Below are 21,597 nucleotides of genomic sequence, written 5' to 3'. Positions count from 1 at the left end.
GATTTGTATTATAAACCAGGCTGTTAGGAATTGGAACAACCAAATGACAAAATTTAAGGATTTTCTTTTTTCAGATTTTAGAGCTCATTTTATCTGTGATTATCTTGTTTTGTACAACTGACTTCAATACAACAGTGCTGCAATGGGAATTCAACAAGGCCTCAAAAAGCAGAATATAGAGACTAGCACTCCTTTTCAGTGGTTCCTTTTATTTAAACTTTTACATTTGATAAGACTGCCTATTAATTTTTTTTACAAATTAGTCTTCCTGCATCAAAACGTATATTTAATTGAAGGCTACATTCACACAGAAAGTAAACTTCAAAGTCCTCAAATAAAAGTCAATAAAGCAGGCAGCCAAGAAATTTACTGTTCTACTACAGTTACTTTTGCAAAACTCATTAGTGTGGTAGAATAATATCCAAGGACATTAGGAAATTGGAATATGAAATCTATTTCATTCTGATAAATCTAATAATTTAATAAACAGTACTCTCTAGTGCTGACAATTCATTCTTATTTCTCTAAGTTACCCAATACTGCTCCTGCTAAATAACAAACTTTTACTCCAGTGAAGTAAGTGCTGCCAAGAGAAGGGATTGGTTCTTGTGCTGCTGGGCATCCAGACTAAGATGTTATTTTTCTTTCTGCTTTCTCCTAGCAATCTCCATTTCATAATTCTGTTTATTCCTTCTCAAGTGATTTAGTTATTTAGTCATGATTGGGTATTTGTTGTTGTTGTTATTTTGGTATTACACGGTAAGTTTCTTAATGGCAGCCATCTAGTCATTCAATTGTTTAGCTCATTAGGCCCTACACATGGGTTGTTCATTTTTCAGCTATATGGACTTAAGTGGAAACCTGGCATGGAATTTACATATAACCAGCAACACATGAGTCTGTAAGGATATTTAGATTCTTCTCAGCAGCAATAATATGTATCTTATATACACACACACATATAAGGTATTATATTTTTATATCACACATACATAAGGTATTATATGTGTGTGTGTTTACTGCTTACAACAACTCTTCTCAATCCTTTTATACTGTAGTAACCATTTTATTATAAATTCACCAAAGTTCATGGTTGGTTGTGTCTTTCATTACTGCATTTACCATCTAGCTTTCTGAAGAATCTTAAAGTCACTTCATTATTTTTTTAAATAATCCTACTAGGTTATTACATAGTTATGACATTTACTTACCCTGCTGATTGAGTGTTCTGGTGGATACTTCAGTTAACTTGGTGATATTGGTGATAACACATGGTTAAAGTTAATGAATGATGAAACTTCCAATCTTTTTTTTTTTTTGAAACTTCCAATCTTAAAGGATGGACACTTAGGGTTGGTGAGGAAACCACCATTTCCACATTTTCCATGATAGCTCTAGCCCTCATTTATTTTAAAGTTCAGCATTAAAAAAAAGGATTGCAAAGTTTTATACTGGAATTCTTTTTCTCCTTTTCATTTGGAAAGAAAAATAGTTGGTAATTATGAAACTTGGGAGGGTTCTGTAAGACCTAACACTGACAAGAGTTTACCAATCCCTGTGTGGGGTTTGGGGTTGAATATAATGAAATTTGTAAGATTATGGAATATGTTGTTTCCTTGTGAAATAGATATTTTTTATTCTACTTTCTAAAACACGTGGCAATTAAGGATTAGTATCCTTTCTTTGAACACCCATTTTATTTCTTCAATTTTGAATTTACATTGCTTCCATCTAAAAAAGATTTTTAAAAAATCTGTGGTCACAAAATCTGATTAATGAATTTAATTCTCAATATTTCTTACTAAAATACTTGTAGTGGAACAAAGGATAGTTCAGAGAAATAAAGTTCACAGTTCACTTTAAAAAAAAAATGGTAAAGTAATACCCTCTTTCCCAGAGAATTAACCAAATTCTTCCTTATTTAAATACTGCATAAAGGATAAAGAGCCCTTATGTAAACTATGATTCACCATAAGAAATATAAAGGTTAAAGGGTCAATTAACATACTTCAATAGGTTCAGAGCTTTCTACTACCATACCATGTATTTGAACAACAGAAAATCTTAAGTAGCATTACTGTAAAAACTCCATAACCATAGTAATAAAGTTGTAGAGCTCCCTTTGAAGGTAATATATTTTGATTGATTGAATATCTGAAAGTTCAAAGAGCCTTAATTTTCTACCATAACAATGTGACTTTAGAGTGAATGAAAATCAGGAGGATAAACCTAAGTCCTAATTCTAAAGAAATAACCTGTTATTGCTATAGCACACATTCACATTTATATACGAAAAATACCACACAGAAAACGGAAACATTTAAAAAAGATTTAAGATCATAAATAGGTCACTGTTGTCACAACACATTTCAGAATTGAAAAAACAAACATTTTGGCTTTTTAGGAAAAACTCCTTTTATATCAATTCCCTCATCATTGAAAGGACTTGTACATTTTTAAATTTCCAGTCTCCTAAGGCACGATATTTTTTTAATCCGAATGCCAACATCATCATCCCCTGCTGTAGGTAGCTGAAATAAGAGGCAAGGAATTAGCACTAAGAAAAACCGCAAAATTTTTTGGACAAAATCATCAGTCATTTAAGAAAAAACAAGAAACAGACTAAGTCATGATCATTTTAGTTAAGAAGGCCCAATCTTTTACTGTAGGACCTTGTGTTAAACATTTTTTTTTAATCAAAGTATTGTAACTCAGATTTAATTCACCACAGAGGAGCTATGAAAGAAGGGGATTGGTAAAATAAAGCATACTTTAAAAATGACTTGGGAGAAAAAAATCAAATTAGAATAGCATATGGAGGGGCAAACATTGTATGGAACCCACTTTACAGGGCTGATTTATTCCTAGTCTTCAGGCAGATCCAGAAGGGAGTTGTTGAGACTAGGTAAACATAATACCTAGGTCCATACTATATGGCATCTGTTCCTTAATCACACGGACCATTCTAGCCTACCACCCACCAACTGAGATGTACTGAAATACTATAATCAGATGCCTAAATTGTATTTTTTATCCAACCAAAAAAAGTTCTTTAAAATATACCATAAATGTAAAAATCCCTCATTTTTTACCCTGCCTTGCTTTGTCCTCTGTGATACCAACTGAACTTTAAGGTTTCATATGTAAAATGTGGTGTTTTAAGTGTTACTTTTAAAAGAAAAAAAAACCCCCACCAAGTTAGCGATTGTCCACAGATGAAACATAGGATGAGGTTCATGACTGAATCAATCATGGAGTGTTAGTCAACTGTAAACTCTTCAAAGTTAAGACTGGGAAATGTGTGTATCAGACACATTAGAGTACAACAGGAGAGAAAGGGAAGTCTGTTTGTCATTCCAATTCCGACAAGGTGCATGGTCTTCGAAATTCCTGTCCACGTTCATGGAGCCATTTATTGGATACTGTGAAAGAAAATAATATATTAATGTCCCCCACTATCTAACTAGTATTTTTTTTTTAACATCTTTATTGGGGTATAATTGCTTTACAGTGGTGTGTTAGTTTCTGCTTCATAACAAAGTGAATCAGTTATACATATACATATGTTCCCATATCTCTTCCCTCTTTCTAACTAGTATTTAACTAACGCCTAGGAGCTAGGACTATAATGAAGTTTCTACATGGGCTAAAAAAGTTCAAGACCAAAACCAGACAAAGGCAGATGCTACTTAGGCTGTCTTTTTAAGAACTTCACTAAATGCTGGAAATAAAAAAGAATTTATATATATGTATGTACATTTGAGAATCTGTGCATGTGTATTTCCTAAAGTTTCTAATGTTCAATGTAAGACTTGAGATGTAGGTATAGACAGAACAAAACACTGTTTTACCTGTTTGCAGAATACCACTTCTAATACAAAGACATTTTAAAAATGAACACAACTCTATGATTAATCTCTCGTATCATGTGCTCATCAAGTTTCCTTTGTTCCAAGATACTGTTTTTTAATATACCCCCAAAGGAATTAATTTCTTTCTTCTCCTCGTATATCATAGAACCCAATCAATGGCATCAACATGTATAAGATATTTAAACTAGCACTCATTAATTCTTAACTACTTTGTTACCTTTCTTAACCCGTGTATCCAATCTTTTATTCATCAAACCCTGTTGATTTTACTTCTATGATCTCTTCAATCTATTCTTTGCTCTCCAAACCTTTTGCTGCTGCCTTAGTCCAGGCTTTCATCACCCATTTAGACAACAGAAAACAGCCTTCTAAACTCATCTCTCCTCCACTAGCCTCTCTTCATTCTAGTCCAGTGGTTCTCAAACATTAGTTATCATCAGGGGAGTTCTTTTAAGTCCTGATGATCAGGTATCACTCCTTAATCTTGCTATGTCCAATACGGTAGCCTCTAGACACATGTAGCTACTAAGCACTTCAAGTGTGGAATGTGGCCAAGTGACACATACGGAAATAGATACATGCGGTTAAATAAATCTATATAAAAATAAGTTCACCCATTTCTATTTCTTTTTTTTTTTTTTTAGTGTGGCCAGTCCTATACTTGCACAAACCTGAGAGTACCTCTCTAGCTTCATATGATTCCTGGCCGTGGTCCCTAACATGCCTGGAAAACTACTGCTCTATCTTCAAGACTAAATATAAAAATTAATTAAACTTCGAAGAAGCCTCCCTAAATGTAAGTAGTTACTATCTTCTGTTTATATCTTTGTATTAGTAACTACTACAAGAGACAACTGTGAACCCCATGAGAGGAAGATTCAACTTTGAGTCAATTAACATTTCTTAAATAATGAGTGGAAATAGTGTTAAAAATGTCATAAAAAATCTGATCTGTTGAAAGCAAATTTATATTAAGATAAGAAACTTGCTTGGTTGAATCCCTTTCAGTGTTAAAGTCATATTAGGCAAATCTGTCAGGAGTTTTTTTTCACTTTCTTTTAAGATGTAAATTATAATAATTTTTAAATAAGAGACAAAAATCACAAATTCTATTCAGAGAATATAGGAAATATTTACCCCATTTGTTTCCAACCAGCACTGGACAGGCTGCATGCCGTGTACTATAATCTCCTTCTCCACTGGCAAACAGATTATACCAGAAAACAGCAGTTCCCTGTGGAAAACAATATGAAATTATCCCCAAATAAAGTATCAGGTTATTGCTTTTTATAGTAACTAAATTTTCCTCTGTTCTATGGAAATAATTCTCTATGGCAGCACTATATCTTCCTCTAATATGGTTCTGAAAGTATCATATAATGTACAAAATTTTGGTGATCACATGAAAGCATTAATATCAGCATTACTTAACAAAAAAGTGTATTTGCCAAAGCTAACACATCTTACAATAGCAAGTATCATACGGAACCCATTTTAGAAATGAAAACTTCTAAATACTAATCCCTGGTTGTTCATACCTCTAGGTACTCACGGTAAATTGTACAATATCTAAAATCTTCCCTAGACATAATGTAGTCCTTAAGTATACTACCTTTAAAAATGTTATTTACTACTTAGACTATGAAATATAGGTGCATATATTCCTCAGGGAAAAAAATACAGAGGACCCCCCCCTCCCAAATTAAAATAACAAGCTAAGCTTACCTTTTTGGGCCAAACACTAGCTCCTACTTCAGGAAAAACAGTGGCTCCTCCTGCTGACACATCACTCATCTAATAAGAGATGAGAGTATTATCGAAAGTGCTGGTAGAATAAAGTTAAACATGCCACTGTGAGGTAGATTTGATACTAAATACTAGAATGAGAATATCTGGACTTCTACTTACATAAATGGGTTTGTGCATGCTAGTCAGTTTTTAAAAAACAAGATGCTATTTAGGTTTACATAGATATATAAAAGCAGAGGAAAGATGGAAGTCAGCAAGGGAGACTGGGATATACTTTGGGATAGCTATTTCTTTTATAGCCAGAGGTAAAAAGAGATGATTTAAAACTGACAAATCAAGTAACATGGGGTGTAAATATGTATTCTATAGCACTAGAATATCATCTCCATGGGGGCAGGAATTCTCATCTGTTTTGTTTATTGCTGAGAATAGCCTCAAAACAGTAGGTATTCAATAAATATTTAAATAAGTGACTTCAAACAAAATAGAACTAAACACCAAGAGAAAAGTAATAAACTAAAACCAGTTTTGTCATTTCTCATGGTAGGGTATCAACACATATTAACTAAAAATTAGAAGATGAAAAGATTTATAAAGTTAAATTCTTAATGGTGAATTAGAATAAAAACACAAACCTTCCAAATTAACTGAAGAAGCACATGCATAAAATGAGGCAAAGGAAACACAGATCATATAGTGAAGATTTTTTTCAAAAACAACATAAGTAGAATGTAGAGTCAGACTAATGTATCACAAAGCAAAATCCAACTATATGCTATATTCAAGAGTCACATCTAAAACAAGTGATTTATAGGCAAATGCTGTACCAAAGAAGAGTTTGATCTTAGTATCAAGCACAGTTTAACTCTAAAGGCATTCAGTGATATAAAGAAGTATATTTTACCATGATAAATATATAATCGATATCAAAGAGCTAATAGCTCTTAAGCAATGAAAAAATTAACTTCAGAGGAATTTAAAAGTTGTGCTATGTGGCCCATCTGAGAAAAGCATTCAAATAATGAAAAAAATGAATACTAATCTAATAAAAATGCTATATATAACTAAAAGGGGATATAATTATCTAATATATAGTCTGATAGTCACAAATAATCTAACATTTATGGATATTGGACCAAATAATATAGCATCAATTTTCTTGTATTTCTTTGCTTTTTTTTTTTAAATTTATTTACTTTATGTATTTATTTTTGGCTGCAATGGGGCTTTGTTGCTGCGTGTGGGCCTTCCCTAGTTGCAGCGACCTGTGTGCCACAACTACTGAGCCTGTGCTCTAGAGCCACAAGCCACAACTACTGAGGCCTGTGCACCTAGAGCCTGTGCTCTGCAACGAGAAGCTACCGCAATGAGAAGCCTGCACACTGCAATGAAGAATAGCTCCCACTCACCGCAACTAGAGAAAGCCCGCGTGCAGCAACGAAGACCCAACACAGCCAAAAGGAAAAAAAAGTTATGTACTGCCTTTTGGGGGATACTTGCTCTTAGAATTCAGCCTCATGCTATGAGGAAGCCCAGTCCACATGCTGGTATTCTGGCCAACAACCAGCCTCAACCTCAGCCTTTAAGGTGACCCCAGTGCCAGCCATCATCTGATTGCAAATGCATGAGAGATCCAGAGCAAGAACCATAAATGAAGCCCAATCAACCTCACAACCATGAAAGATAAGAATCAAACTGTTACTTTAAACCATTCAGTTTTGGGGTGATTTGTTATGCAGCAATAGATAACTGGGGCAAATATTATGATCAAAGCTTTATGTATGAATATATAGACAAACAATTTAAAAAAATGAAGATCATACTGTTTTGAAACTAATGAACAATGGGAGAATGGTTACCCTTGAGGAAAGGGCTTCTAGCGTGCTCTAATGTACTATTTCTTCTTGATCTGGGTGCTGATTATGCTAGTGTTCACTTTGTGAAAATTTATCAAGTTATATACTTATGATTTGTACACTTTTCTGATATATTTATCAATAAATTCAAAATAAAAGTTTATTAAGATAATGTGTATATATACACATAAATTCCTACAAATACATAGAGTTGCTTATATACACATTATAGATGACTATAGATGACAGTCCATACTCCAAAATATCACATTGCCTTCAAATACTGGAACTAGGTGTAATTTTAACTTTCTTCTTCAGGTTGTAATAAGTACAATCTGAAAAAGTTATAAATGCAAAGAAAAAATTCTTTACTCAGTTGTAAAAAAACGTTAAGCTAGGATGTTAATCAAGAGCTAAACAGAACAAACATGTGAACACATCAAAATAAATGAGTCATGTGATCAAATCCCAACTTAAAAATTTTAGCTATAACTTACATAAAACAGCCATGTAGCAATTCTATTTCCTGTCCCCAGCTCTTTGAAAGCATCTGGCTCATCTTTCTGTGAATAAAACACAACTCAGTGGTATAAAATTCAGTAATGCAAATTCTCCAATGGCAACTAACATCATTAATATGCTGAATAGTATGCTAAAAACAGCCCCTAAAGGTTCCTTTATAATGTCCAGTGCACTATATATACAAGAGGCGTTCAGATATTTGTTGGTTGTTGATTCAACCAGTACACCGAATACTTTTGATAAGACCATTCGGGGGGAAAAAACAGATTTGTTAGCCTATATAATGAGAACCAGTATCTACTATCCACAGATTATTTTAAAAGTTGACACCTATAGTTTTAGCTTCCAAAAAAGCAAGACATGAGAGTCTCTCAGCTACATTCATTAAGTCAATTCTCTGTGGGTAAAAAAAAATTTACCTTGAGATTTACTTTGAACTCATGATCCATTCAAATGTCACTGCTACTATTCTTGACTGTCTTTTGGGCTGTCAGCACTTTAATCTGGCTAGAGAATTCACGTCTGGCTATTTAAAGCTAAATTAAAATACAGTATAGTCTCTTGGCATTTTCCCAGAAAAATGAAAATCATGTATTTTTCACACAGAAATTTATACACATCAATTTGTCATATCGTCAAATTGTCCGTTAATGTCCTTCAAAGGATGAATGACTAAAACTGTCGTATACCTATACCACAGAATACTATGCAGCAAAAAAAAGGAACACCCTGTTGATATGTTCTGCAAAAACATGGATGAACCTCAAGGGAATTACGCTGAGTGAAAAGAGACAATCTTAAAAGGATACATGCCGTATGTAACATTTACATAACACTTGCAAAATAATTTTAGTGAAGAACAGATTAGCGGTTACCAGCAGTTATGGATGGGAGGCAGAAGGGTATATGTAGCTACAGAGCAGTACCGCAAGGGAGTCTTACAGTGATGGTGAGGTTATGTATCTTTATTGTGGTGGTAGTTACATAAAGCTACACATGTAATAAAACTGTATAGACAGACAGACATGAGTGCGAGCGTAACTGGTGAAATATGAATAAGCTCTGTTGCTTGTGCCAACACCAATTTCCTGGTTTTGATAGTGTACTACAGTTATGCAAGATGTTAACACTGAAGGCGGCTGAGTGAAGGGTGCATGGGATCTCCCTGTATATTTGGGGGGAAACTTCCTAGGAATCTATAATTATTTCAAAATAAAAAGCTACGAAAAAAAATTTGGTTACATTAATGTGAGGACTTAAACTGTAGTCTTTCACATCATCCAAGATCCTCAGACATTTTTCAATAACTGAAAACAGATGGAAAAGGGACTAAAAATATATTCTTTGCTAGCCTGCCCAGAGAAAGAGTCTAGGATTCTGGGATTAAACCAGTCAAGGAATGTAATACAATACAGACTGTTTTCTTTCCAAAGAATATACTCTTATTAAAAAATGGTAATAGATCAAGAAGTTTATTAGAATACTTGGCACATTCCTTAGAATTCATGTAATTATGATAAAGCTTAAATTAAGATTTGGTAATGACTATTTACAGCTTGATATGTTAAAATTACTTAACTTTTTAATTTAAAAGGTTAAATATTTACTGATCTTAAGCAAGAGTAAGTACTTGGGCGAGAACAACTTTTTAACAAACTGCTTTAATATTATTTATTCTCCAGCCTCTGCATCTATTTCATGTTTATCTTCCTGTCTTTCAAAATGTATTCCTGTAATTTCTTCAGATTTATTGCCCAATTCACTGCAGCAGTCTCTAATCTGTTTAACTTATACACTAAATTTTAAATTTCAACAATTTTTTCGACCTAAAGCTTCTGTTTATTTTTCAAATATGTCAAATCATTTTGAGAATTCAGTAATTTTATCCTCTTTTATTTTTAAAGTATTAGTTATTTTTTTCTATTACTCTTAAATTTTATTAATGCCTTCAGTTTGTGCATAATTTAAACAAGGTATGTGCTTTAAAAAGCATTCTTATACATAAATAGATCAAGAGATGGTTAAGTAATTTATCCCTAAAACATGCACATCATTTTTATTCACGTGTGTGTAAGCAAGGGAAATAAGCTTTAAGTCTTGGAATTAAAGACATTTGGAAATTATTATTAAGGAATGCCAAATGTTTTCATGGAACAAATGTGTTTTCCAACAGGAAATGCTGATGTAATTAAAAGGCATTAGTGTTGATAAAGAGGACTGAAAAAACATTTGCACTATACATGATCACCAGGAAAAGAGTTCCAGGGGGTTGAAAATATATGTCAAATAAATGAATCAGCATGAATTGAATGGTACAGATGGAAGAACAGGTTGCAGGTGCCAGATTATGTGACACATATAAATATTCAAGGCACATGAGTAGGCTAAACAGGTGACTAGGTTTTACAGACCAATTTGTTCTTTCATTGGGAAAATAGTCAAATGTAATATAATGTCCATTTACTGGCATTTATTGATAAATAAGTGCAATTAGATCTAGGGCAGCAAATGTTGTCCTTTCAGATACACACTAAAAGTACACACTAGCTAACAGATGCCAGAGTAGCCAAAGCAGTATGATTACACTCCAGTCTTTTCACGCTGCAGTTACATGGATGTTAGCTAAAATGTCTTGCATTCTTTCATGCATCATACTGTCTACTCTCAAGTTTCACAAAAGAATTCTTCAAAACTAGGCAGATTAAAGAACTTACTAAACCGCAAAGGATGCTCAAACTATTATTCAACACCAGTCAAACCCAAATCCTGGAGTTGACTGCTGACTATATTCAGTTTGGGCTTTTCCACTGTGGTTCTCTTCTTTTTCTTTGGTGAGCCAGAGAAATGTGCCTCCCCATTCCGTCCACTACCCATTCTATTATCTATACAATTGCCCTAAATATCTACCAAAGAAAAAGGAATATGTAAAAAAACCACAACCTTCGACAATATTTAAACCACTGTCTTCTTAAATCAACTGCAATGGGGAAACAGAGGATATCAAGCTCTGCGAGGTTTGTGAATGATCAAAACTTTCTTCCTAAAAGTTAATAATAGGCAGACAAGGATAATTCTGTTTGCTTCTAAGAGGCTAGCAAAACGTTCCCCATCTCACTGAGATAAAATGTTTAATGCTTTACCTGCTTGGGCTCCTAGAAACACCAACAATTAATTACAATTCCCAAAATAACTACAATTCTCCATGTATATTGTTTCCAAGCACTTAATACCCTTCAAAATCAAAGGACATTAAGACGAGATGTTAGCAATACTATCTGTCTCTTGAACTTTTGTGTGCACAAAGGTCATCCATAATTTCAGTAGACAGCTCATAAGACAGGTGGTTTCTAGCTGTGATAGCTTTGTGCAATTATAAACAAAAATGTATCTATAAGTAGATGACACTAGTTAACAAACCAAAGAAACAAAATGCCTTTTTAAGGCTACTGCTGCAATAAATGGTTCAGTCTGAAGTGCACTGGAATAAACTGGTTGATAGGACAAAGATAAATCTGGAGGCACAGAACAATATTAAAACAAAAGAGAGAAAGAAGAGGGTTGAAAAGACTGGTAGACACCATCTGTCAGTATTAAAAGGCCTGAATCAAACGGATTGCTTTTAACTCCCTGTTCTCTCGTATCCTTGGTTAATGATAACTTTATTTCTTCACACAGCTTGGCCATGTAAATCTACCACAGAGAGGTGACACAATAATATAGATGAATATGACTGATAAGATGATAATGATGATGGTGAGCTTGAGATTCTTCACACACATGGCTCGGGCAAGATTTCTGTTGGTTGTTTCGAAGGTGACAGACGAATCCACGAGATTTTCTGTTTTATCTATCAATAATTCCAATCTTTTGCCTTGCTGAGCCACCAGATGTATGTTTCTGACCATGATTCCTTTAAGTTCATCCACTTGGGCTTGAGTCTCCATCACTTTATCTAGGCCCTTATTCTCGGAGTGATGCTTCAGCTGTGCAGCCTAGACACTTGAGAACTCACTATTCATGGCATATGGAAGCACTGTTTGTGCTCTTGAACTGTACGTAGTCTGGAACCTCTTTTTTATCTCATTTAGAAAATTAAAGGCTCAGGAACGCTCAAAATCATCATCAGTGATACAAAGATATACAATCCTGTCTTGGCAGATGTAATGAAACAAATAATTGCCATGTAAGTACGTTAGCTTGTTATTTTCAGAAGGTATCTTAGCCAGAATCTGCTCTGTCACCTCCAGGAAGTTGCCTCCACACCAAGCATGTCTGGCGAGGATAGTGGTTCCCCTGGCAACAACAGTGAAAAGAATGGCCATGGCTTCGATCCGATCTGTCTGGGCACCATGTGAGAACTCGGGGATCAGGACAGAGTTGCGCAGGTTAGCGTGGGCTCGCCAACTGCCCGCTCCCAGAGGAGGCTAGACTGGACCTATATAGTTTTTTTATATTCTGTATCTGATAACTGAAGTATCTAACATCCCGGGGGCATCTGTATCTATTGGCAGGCCTCTGCTTTCAAACTGCCAGAAAAAGCTCCCCATAACACATCATACTCCAGCTAGGATGCGAGAGGAAACTCTTTTGAAGGGTCTTGACTCAAAGCAGATGAGTTTCTAGGCCATTCTTTCTTTCTCTGAAGGTGTAATCCTTTTGGAGATTTAGGTTTTATGCAGGTATCTCAGTTCAGTAGCCTACACTATAGCAGGTCCTCTCACAGAGCTATTAATCCCCAAAGCTCTAGATTCCTGGAGGTACATGCCTCCAGCCTTAGCTTTTTTGCTCCCTTTAAACACTCTAATTTTAGTCTCTAGGTTTTCTCTATTCAGTTTGCCTTTGAGAATTTCCTTTACTTTCTTCAAAGCTCAGCAATGCATTTAAAAGTATGCTAAGTTCTTTTACCCTGTCTCTAGGTATTTTTTACTGCTTTAAAAGGCTTTACAGAATATCTGTTCCACCATGCTTCCACAAATTCCAAATAAGCTATGAATTTTTTTTTTTTCAAGAAGATGTTGGGGGTAGGAGTTTATTAATTAATTAATTTATTTTTGCTGTGTTGGGTCTTCGTTTCTGTGCGAGTGCTTTCTCTAGTTGTGGCAAGCGGGGGCCACTCTTCATCGCGGTGCACGGGTCTCTCACTATTGCAGCCTCTCTTGCTGCGGAGCACAAGCTCCAGACGCGCAGGCTCAGTAGTTGTGGCTCACGGGCCTAGTTGCTCTGTGGCATGTGGGACCCTCCCAGACCAGGGCTCGAACCCGTGCGACCAGGGAAGCCCAGCTATGAATTTTTAATACTAAAAGAACAGAATTAACATGTCATGCCTAAGCTTTAGTGGAACTCCTTCATTCGCCTTTTTTTTTTTTTTTACTTACCCGTGCAAAATCAAAATGGGGTTCATACTGTCCTCCAACTCCATAATTAGCTACCTGAAGGAGAGAAACAAAACATGAATGAAAGAACTATCAAGATTACTATTCAAAAAAACCTATGAGTCCCATTTTGGTCTCTTATATATCATGGTTAGGTACTTCTAAATAAATGAGAAGCAAAGCATTTTTTAAATCAATAAAGAGTTCCTAAAAAACCAAGGATGAAAAACTAAGGATAGCTACTATATGCTATTTTAGAACCTTAGTTAATATGCTTTTCTTTAGCAAATGTTTCAGGGGACATGCTTTTCCTTAATATATAAGAAACTAAAACCTGAATTTGAATTAAAAATTTCTAGAATTAGAATTTCAATATTTTTATTATTAATTCTTACTAAACACTTTTCTTGGGAATTTAAATCAAGACTCATGTTTTCCAAAGCCCAAAATGCTGGCAAACTCCCAATCTACTTTAATGAAATCCAGTTTCCTACATATTTTTTTTCTCTACTTAGGTAAAAAAGGGAGGAAGTTAAAACCAATTTAATTATTCCTGTTGGAAGGCCATGACAACTTCATTTGGATGTGACAATGCCCCAGCATGAAGCAGCAAAAGAAAGTAAGAGAAATATTTGGTCTGAGCTCAAGTTCCAGATTTCTTAGTTACAATGCAGTATATGTAACTTTGGATACACCTCAGTTTTCTTATTTGTAAAATAAGGATAATGATACCTTCCTTAACTCCCTCCCTTCCATCCCAATATGACAAAATGCTAAGAAAATGAAAGGAGAATGTAATTTAAAGAGCATAATTGATGAAATGAAATGAGTGCATAATTAAAAGTGTTGCCTACAGCAAAGTCCAAGTCCTATGTAAATTGTTATTACTGTGGATATTTTACTTCATATGTTGTAGATGCCTTCGTTGGGTTGGATCAGACTATTAAGTTAGAAATATATCAAGTACCCTGAAAGAGCCTGTGAAGGTTAGGCAGGTGAGAATAAATACAAATTAGGAAAGAAAAAGACACATCATAGTTTTTTTAATAACCAAACGAGTACCAAGGAAGTTGTAGATGACCATGGAGTAAATAACTTAATATAAGCAAATTTAAATTCGGGAAGTCCTGTTTTGCACAGTTTCAAAAGGCACAAATCTCAGATACCATGGTTTAGCTAACCCTGGACACCAGACCCCCAACAACACAGTGGACATTTCAGTTACCATGTTACATCATTAACTGTGAGTAACTGCATAAAGTGCAAACATTGCTACTAGCTCTTCAGTCCACAAATTACTATACAAATAACAGCTACATATCATGATCAATGACCAGTCATGTCACTTCTTTCAAAGTTTATCAGTGATTGGTCACTGCATATCTGTTATTCAGTTCATGCACAGACAGCAAAGCATGTAGTTATGCTGCCTCCTTATTTCCCAGTAAAAACCTATGTGATATTTTACAAAAACAAACAGACAATTAGAAGAAGAAATTGGCCAACAAAGATACAGTACAGCAGAGAAATGGAAAGCAATAATGCTGTAAGTGAAATTCAAATCAAATTTAAATGGACTTGGTTCCAGGACAAGATCGGGGAGTAGAAGGACCTGAGCTCACCTTTCCTCTCGTGAAAACACCAAAATCACAACTAATGGCTGAAAAACTGTCAACAAAAAAGACTGGAACTTACCAAAAAAGATATGCTACTTCCAAAGAAGAAGTCACAACAAGACAGTAGGAGGGATGCATTTGTGATACAAACAAATCCCATAAGTGTTGGGTGGCTGACCCACAAACTGGAAAATATTTATATCACAGAGGTTCTCCCACAGGAGTGAAAGTTCTGAGCCCCACGTCAGGCTCCCCAGTCTGGGGGTCTGGCATTGAGAGGAGGAGCCCCCAGAGCATTTGGCTTTTAAGGCCAGCAGGGCTTGATCACAGGAACTCCCCAGTACTGGGGGGAAACAGAAACTCTACTCTTGGAGGGCACACACAAGGTCTTGTGTGCATGGGAACCCAGGGGAAAAAGCAGTGACTTCATATGAGCCAGGGTCAGACCTACCTGCTGGACTTGGAGGATCTCCTTGGGAGGTGGGGGTGGCTGTGGCTCACTATGGGGACAAGGACACCGGTGGCGGAGACACTGGGGAGTACTCACTGGCGTGAGCTGCCCTAAAGGCTGCCACTTTGATGCCAAGACCTGGCCCCACCCAACAGCCCTTAGGCTCCAGTGCTGGGACGCCCCAGGCCAAAAAACCAACAGGGCAGGAACACAGGCAGACAGGCTGCTTAAGTCTTCCTGACCCCACAGCCACCTCTAAACACATCCCTTGACACGGTCCTGCCCACCAGAGGGACAAGACCCAGCTCCACCCACCAGTGGGCAGGCACCAGTCCTTCTCACTAAGAAGCCTGCACAAGCCTCTTAGACCAGTCTCATCCACTAGGGGGCAGACACCAGAAGCAAGAGGAACTACAATCCTGCAGCCTGTGGGACCTCAAACACAGAAAGTTAGACAAAATGAGATGGCAGAGGAAAATGTTCCAGATGAAGGAACAAGATAAAACCCCAGAAGAACTAAGTGAAGTGGAGACAGGCAATCTACCTGAAAAAGAATTCAGAGTAATAGTAAAGATGATCCGAGATCTCAGTAAAAGAATGGAGGCACAGACTGAGAAGATACAAGAGCTAGAAGATATAAAGAACAAACAAACAGAGATGAACAATACAATAACTGAAATGAAAACTACACCAGAAGGAATCAATAGCCGAATAAATGAGGCAGAAGAATGGATAAGTAGGCTGGAAGACAGAATGGTGGAAATCACTGCTGTGGAAAGGAATAAAGAATGAAAAGAAATGAAGACAGTATAAAAGACCTCTGGGACAACATTAAATGCACCAACGTTCACATTATAGGGGTCCCAGAAGGAGAAGAGAGAGAGAAAGGACCTTAGGAAATATTTGGGGAGATAGTAGGGGAAGACTTCCCTAATATGGGAAAGGAAACAGTCACCCAAGTCCAGGAAGCAGAGGGTCCCATACAGGATAAACCCAAGGAGGGGCATGCTGAGACACATATTAATCATACCAACAAATATTAAAAAGAAAATATTAAAAGCAACAAGGGGAAAGCAACAAGTAACATACAAAGGAATCCCCATAAGGTTATCAGCTGATTTTTCAACAGACACTCTTCAGGCCAGAAGGGAGTGGCACAATATATCTAAAGTGATGAAAAGGAAAGAACTACAGTCAAAAACACTCTACCCAGCAAGGCTCTTGCTCAGATTCAATGGAGAAATCACAAGATTTACAGATAAGCAAAAGCTAAAAAGAACTCAGCACCACCAGAACAGCTTTACAACAAATGCTAAAGGAACTTCTCTAGGAAGAAAACAAAGGGCCACAACTAGAAACAAGAAAATTACGAAGGTATCACCTCACACTGGCCAGAATGGCCATCATCAAAAAGTCTACAAACAATAAATGCTAAAGAGGGTGTGCAGAAAAGGGAACCCTCCTATGCTGTTGGTGGGAATGTAAATTGGTGGTGCCACTATGGAGAACAGTATGGAGGTTCCTTAAAAAACTAAAAATAGAGCTACCGTATGATCCAGCAATCCCACTCCTGGGCACTTAGGAAGCAACCTAAATGTCCATCAACAGAGGAATAGATAAAGAAGATGTGGTACATGTATCAGTGGAATTTTACTCAGCCATATAAAAGGTATGAAATAATGCCACTTGCAGCAACATGGATGGACCTAGAGACTGTCATACTAAATGAAGTCAGAGAAAGACAAACAGCATATGATCACTGTACATGGAATCTAAAAATGATACAAATGAACTTATTTACAAAACAGAAACAGACTGGCAGACTTCAGAAACAAACTTATAGTTACTAAAGGGGAAAGGTCGGGGGGAGGATAAATTAGGAACTTGGGATTAACATATACACACTACTATATATAAAATAGATAACTAATAAGGACATACTGTATAGCACAGGGAAATCTACTTGGTACTCTGTGATAACCTATATGGGGAAAGAATCTGAAAAAGAATAGCTATACATATATGTATAACTAAATCACTTTGCTGTACACCTGAAACTAACACAACATTGTAAATCAACTATACTCCAATACTAAAAGAATCCCCTCATGCTGAGCCCCCCTCCCCCACCCCCCACCCGACAAAAAAGAAATCAGACTTAAATGCAGACACAGAAGAAAAGGCTGACAAGGAAAATGCTTCTAACTTTTGCTGTTTGAGAAACTCTAGATACGCAGTCAGAGGAATGTGGTGAAGGTAAACTTACTAACATAAGGAAAGTGATCATGATGAAAAGGATGAAGAAGATGTCTTAGAGGAAGTGACTGGAAAAAAATCGACAATAAAAGATCTCTCAGAGATATTTAACAACATTGAAAGCACAAAGGATAAAATGTTGAAAGCTGATCCAAACTTAGAAGTATGACAATTTGCGAAGGAAGAGAAAAGATGCTCACTCTGTATCATAAGTTTCACAAATGAGATGAAGGAACATAAACTATTCTTGGTAAGTGTTTACAAAGAAATAAAACACTGTAATCCTCAATATTTCTAATATTTTATAATACTGAGACAATTCAATAGAGAAGACTAGTTTTCAACAAATGATGCTGGGACGATTGGCTAACCACATGAAAAGAATAAAGTTGGACCTCTATCTTACACCATATATAAAAATTGACTCAAAATGGATCAAAGACCTGAATGTAAGAAAGAAAACCATAAAAACTGTAGGAAAAACCACAGGTGTAAATCTTTATGTCCTTGGATTAGGCAATGGTTTCTTAAACACCTTATGCCAAAGCAACCAAAAAAAAGACCTATCAGACTTCATAGAAATTAAAAATATTTTGCCAAAGGACACCATCAAGAAAGTGAAAGACGCACCACAGAACGGGAGAAAATATTTGCAACCCATACACCTAATATGGGTCAAGTATTCAGAACATATAAATAACACAACTCAACAATAAAAACAACCCAATAAAAAATAGGCAAAGGATTTGAATAGAAATTTTTTCAAAGATATAAAAATGGCTGGGGCTTCCATGGTGGCACTGTGGTTGAGAGTCTGCCTGCCAATGCAGGGGACATGGGTTCAATCCCTGGTCCAGGAGGATCCCACATGCCATGCAGCAACTAAGCCCGTACGCCACAACTAGTAAGCCTGGCTCTAGAGCCCGTGAGCCACAACTGCTGAGCCCACGCTCTACAGCCCAAGAGCCACAACTACTGAGCTTGCATGCTGCAACTACTGAAGCCCACGCGCCTAGAGCCCATGCTCCGCAACAAAAGAAGCCACCGCAATGAGAAGCCCATGCACCACAATGAAGAGTAGCCCCTGCTCTCTGCAACTAGAGAAAGCCTACATGTAGCAACGAAGACTGAACAGAACCAAAAATAAATAAGATAAATAAATTTTTTAAAAAATGGCCAATAACTCATGAAAAGATACTCAACATCATTAGCCATCAGGGAAACGCAAATAAGAACCATGATGAGATAGCACTTCAAACATACCAGAATGACCTTAATAAAAAAACTGGACAAGAACAAGTGCTGGCAAGGATGTGAAGAAAATGGAACCCTCATACATTGCCAATGGGATTGTAAAATGGTGCAGCCATTCTGGAAAACAGTTTGGCAGTTCCTCAAATATTAAAGTTACCACATGACCCAGCAATTACATATGTAGGTTTATACCCAAGAGAGATTTAAATGACATTTGTACGAAAATTTGTAGACAAATAGCATTAGTCATAATAGCCAAGGAGTGGAAACAATCCAAAAGCCCTCAACTGATAAATAAATAAAACGTGGTATATCCAAACAAGAGAATGTTAATACTATTCAGCCATGAAAAAGAATAAAGTGCTGATACATGCTACAACATGGATATACCTTAAAAACATTGTCAAGTGAAATAAGCCAGATACACTAGGTCACATATTGTATTACTCCATTTATATGAAATATTTAGAATAGGCAAACTTACATACAGAAGGTAGAGAAGCAGTTGCCAGGGGCACTAGGGAGGGGGAATGGAGAGTGACTACTTAACTGAGGTTTCTTTGGAGGTGATGAAAATAGTGTTGATGATTGTACAATCATGTGAATATTAAAACCAGGGTAAATTTTATGGTATGTGAATTATTTCTTACTAGAAAACAGAAAAAAATAATTTATTAAAAAAAGAAAACTGCCATGGCCACCTGACAGGCCTAGGAATGAAAAAAAAAATCACAGTGTACTTAATAAATACTAGTGTTACATATTTTTCATTTCCCTATACGTTTATACTCAACAGTAAGAGTTTTTAATGTCTTGACAAAAAATTTTAAAGGTCACAGAACAATTTTTCCTACTGATTATTAAGATCACTGTACATGGTTTCAGCTTATATATTCACTTTTACAGTCTCAAAGTATCATGCAAATTGAGTACTGCCTGTATAGTGACAGAAAAAATCTCATCTGAAGCATCTTTTGAAGAAGTGTAGGATGTGATTACCTACCTGTAATTCCTCTGCTGTGGAGACATCTAGTCCTGTGAGATCTTGTATTCTCATATTAATTCGAGACACCACAGGGTTTTCATAGCCAGAGAGCCAGGCACTAAAAACAAGAAAAAAATTATTAGTTTTACTGATAGAGTTTCAATACATGAAGACCAATAGCTGGCATTTAAAAAGCCCGAATATACAGGACATTAAGGCTTTATCTATAGGCATTTACTTCATTTGCTTCTTTGATATGATTTTTTTTTTTTTTTGCGGTACGCGGGCCTCTCACCGTTGTGGCCTCTCCTGTTGTGGAGCACAGGCTCCGGACGCGCAGGCTCAGCGGCCATGGCTCATGGGCCCAGCCACTCCGTGGCATGTGGGATCTTCCCGGACCGCGACACGAACCCGCGTCCCCTGCATCAGCAGGTGGACTCTCAACCACTGCGCCACCAGGGAAACCCTTTGATACGATTTTTACTAATGATGTTGTAATTTTTAAAACATGTTACATTCTACAGCTACAGGTTGGAAAGGGAAAAAAACTAATACCATTTATTACTGAGTTTTTATGAAAACAGATGGATTAATGTAAGAAGACTATATAGGACTATCTACACTGAGAATTTTTTTTAATTCTGAAAAAATACATACATCAAAATGAAAACAACTGTTCCTTCTAGATAAGGTACAGGAACTGGCCAAGGTGAAGGTCATAGGGGTTTTAGCCTGATTTATATAATGCTAATGTTTTATAAGAAAAATTCATGTATTACTTGCCTAAGTAAAAAAGTTTTAAAAGGTACCCAACACACCCAGTAGGATAGCTATAACCAAAAAGGTGTTGGTGATGATGTGAAGAAATTAGAACCCTCATATATTGCTGGTAGGAATGTAAAATGGTGCAGCCACTTTGGAAAACACTTTGGCAGTTCCTCAAATTGCTAAACACAGAGTTACCATATGACCTAGCAATTCCACTCCTAGGTATATACCCAAGAGAAAGTAAAGTGTGTGGTCATACCAAAACTTGTACATAAGTATTCATAGTAGCATTATTAATAATGGCCAAAAAGTGGAAATAATACAAATGTCCATCAACTGATAGACAGATACATAAAATGTGATATATCCATAAGACAGATTATTGTGTCATGAAAAGGAAGTAATGATACATGCCACCACACGGATGAACCTTGAAACCATTATGTTAAGAAAGATAAGTCAGATACAAAAGGTCACACATTATGATTCCATTAATATGAAATGTCCAGAATAGGCAAATCAATACAGAAAGTAGGTTAGTGGTTGCCACGAGAAGGCAGTATTAAGGAATGACTCTTAATGGGTACAGGATTTTCTTTTGGGGTGGTGAAAATGTTCTGGAATTAGATAATGGTGATGACTGCAAAGCTAAAAAAGACTAAAAACCACTGAACTGTATACTTTAAAGGGTAATTTTACGGTATGGGAACTATAGCTCAATACATGGCACAGCAAAATTCAGCTCTCTCCTTTACATATGCTTTTTCCCAGTCTATTAGACTTTTTCTTTCTTCACTTCTCTCATCAAGCTTTGGTCCATCATTTCAACAGTATTCTTTTTTGGGGGGGTGGGGGGGAGCCGCGCCATGCAGCTTGCAGGATCTTCATTCCCCAAC

General features: G+C 36.3%; 1 protein-coding gene and 1 pseudogene across 3 annotated transcripts in view; both read right to left on the bottom strand.

Annotated features, from left to right (window-relative positions):
• Positions 1 to 2,330: 2,330 nt before the first annotated feature.
• Positions 2,331 to 21,597, bottom strand: part of P4HA1 (prolyl 4-hydroxylase subunit alpha 1) — a 92,202-nt gene continuing 72,935 nt past the window's right edge. For 2 of the 3 annotated variants that reach the window (XM_065894598.1, XM_065894597.1), the window contains exons 10-15: positions 19,952 to 20,051; positions 13,375 to 13,428; positions 7,975 to 8,040; positions 5,598 to 5,666; positions 5,010 to 5,106; positions 2,331 to 3,422 (exon numbers count right to left, since the gene is read on the bottom strand). In XM_065894598.1, coding sequence (XP_065750670.1) covers positions 3,352 to 3,422; positions 5,010 to 5,106; positions 5,598 to 5,666; positions 7,975 to 8,040; positions 13,375 to 13,428; positions 19,952 to 20,051 — 457 coding nt within the window. In that variant the 3' untranslated portion in view covers positions 2,331 to 3,351. The remainder of the gene's footprint in view (positions 3,423 to 5,009; positions 5,107 to 5,597; positions 5,667 to 7,974; positions 8,041 to 13,374; positions 13,429 to 19,951; positions 20,052 to 21,597) is intronic. The other variant, XM_065894599.1, reaches the window with a different exon arrangement.
• LOC136136605 (vesicle-associated membrane protein 7-like) lies at positions 11,659 to 12,321 on the bottom strand (annotated as a pseudogene).

The sequence above is a fragment of the Phocoena phocoena genome, chromosome 16, assembly GCF_963924675.1.
Source record: "Phocoena phocoena chromosome 16, mPhoPho1.1, whole genome shotgun sequence".
Lineage (NCBI taxonomy): Eukaryota > Metazoa > Chordata > Mammalia > Artiodactyla > Phocoenidae > Phocoena > Phocoena phocoena.
This window is presented reverse-complemented; position numbering and strand designations above follow the sequence as displayed.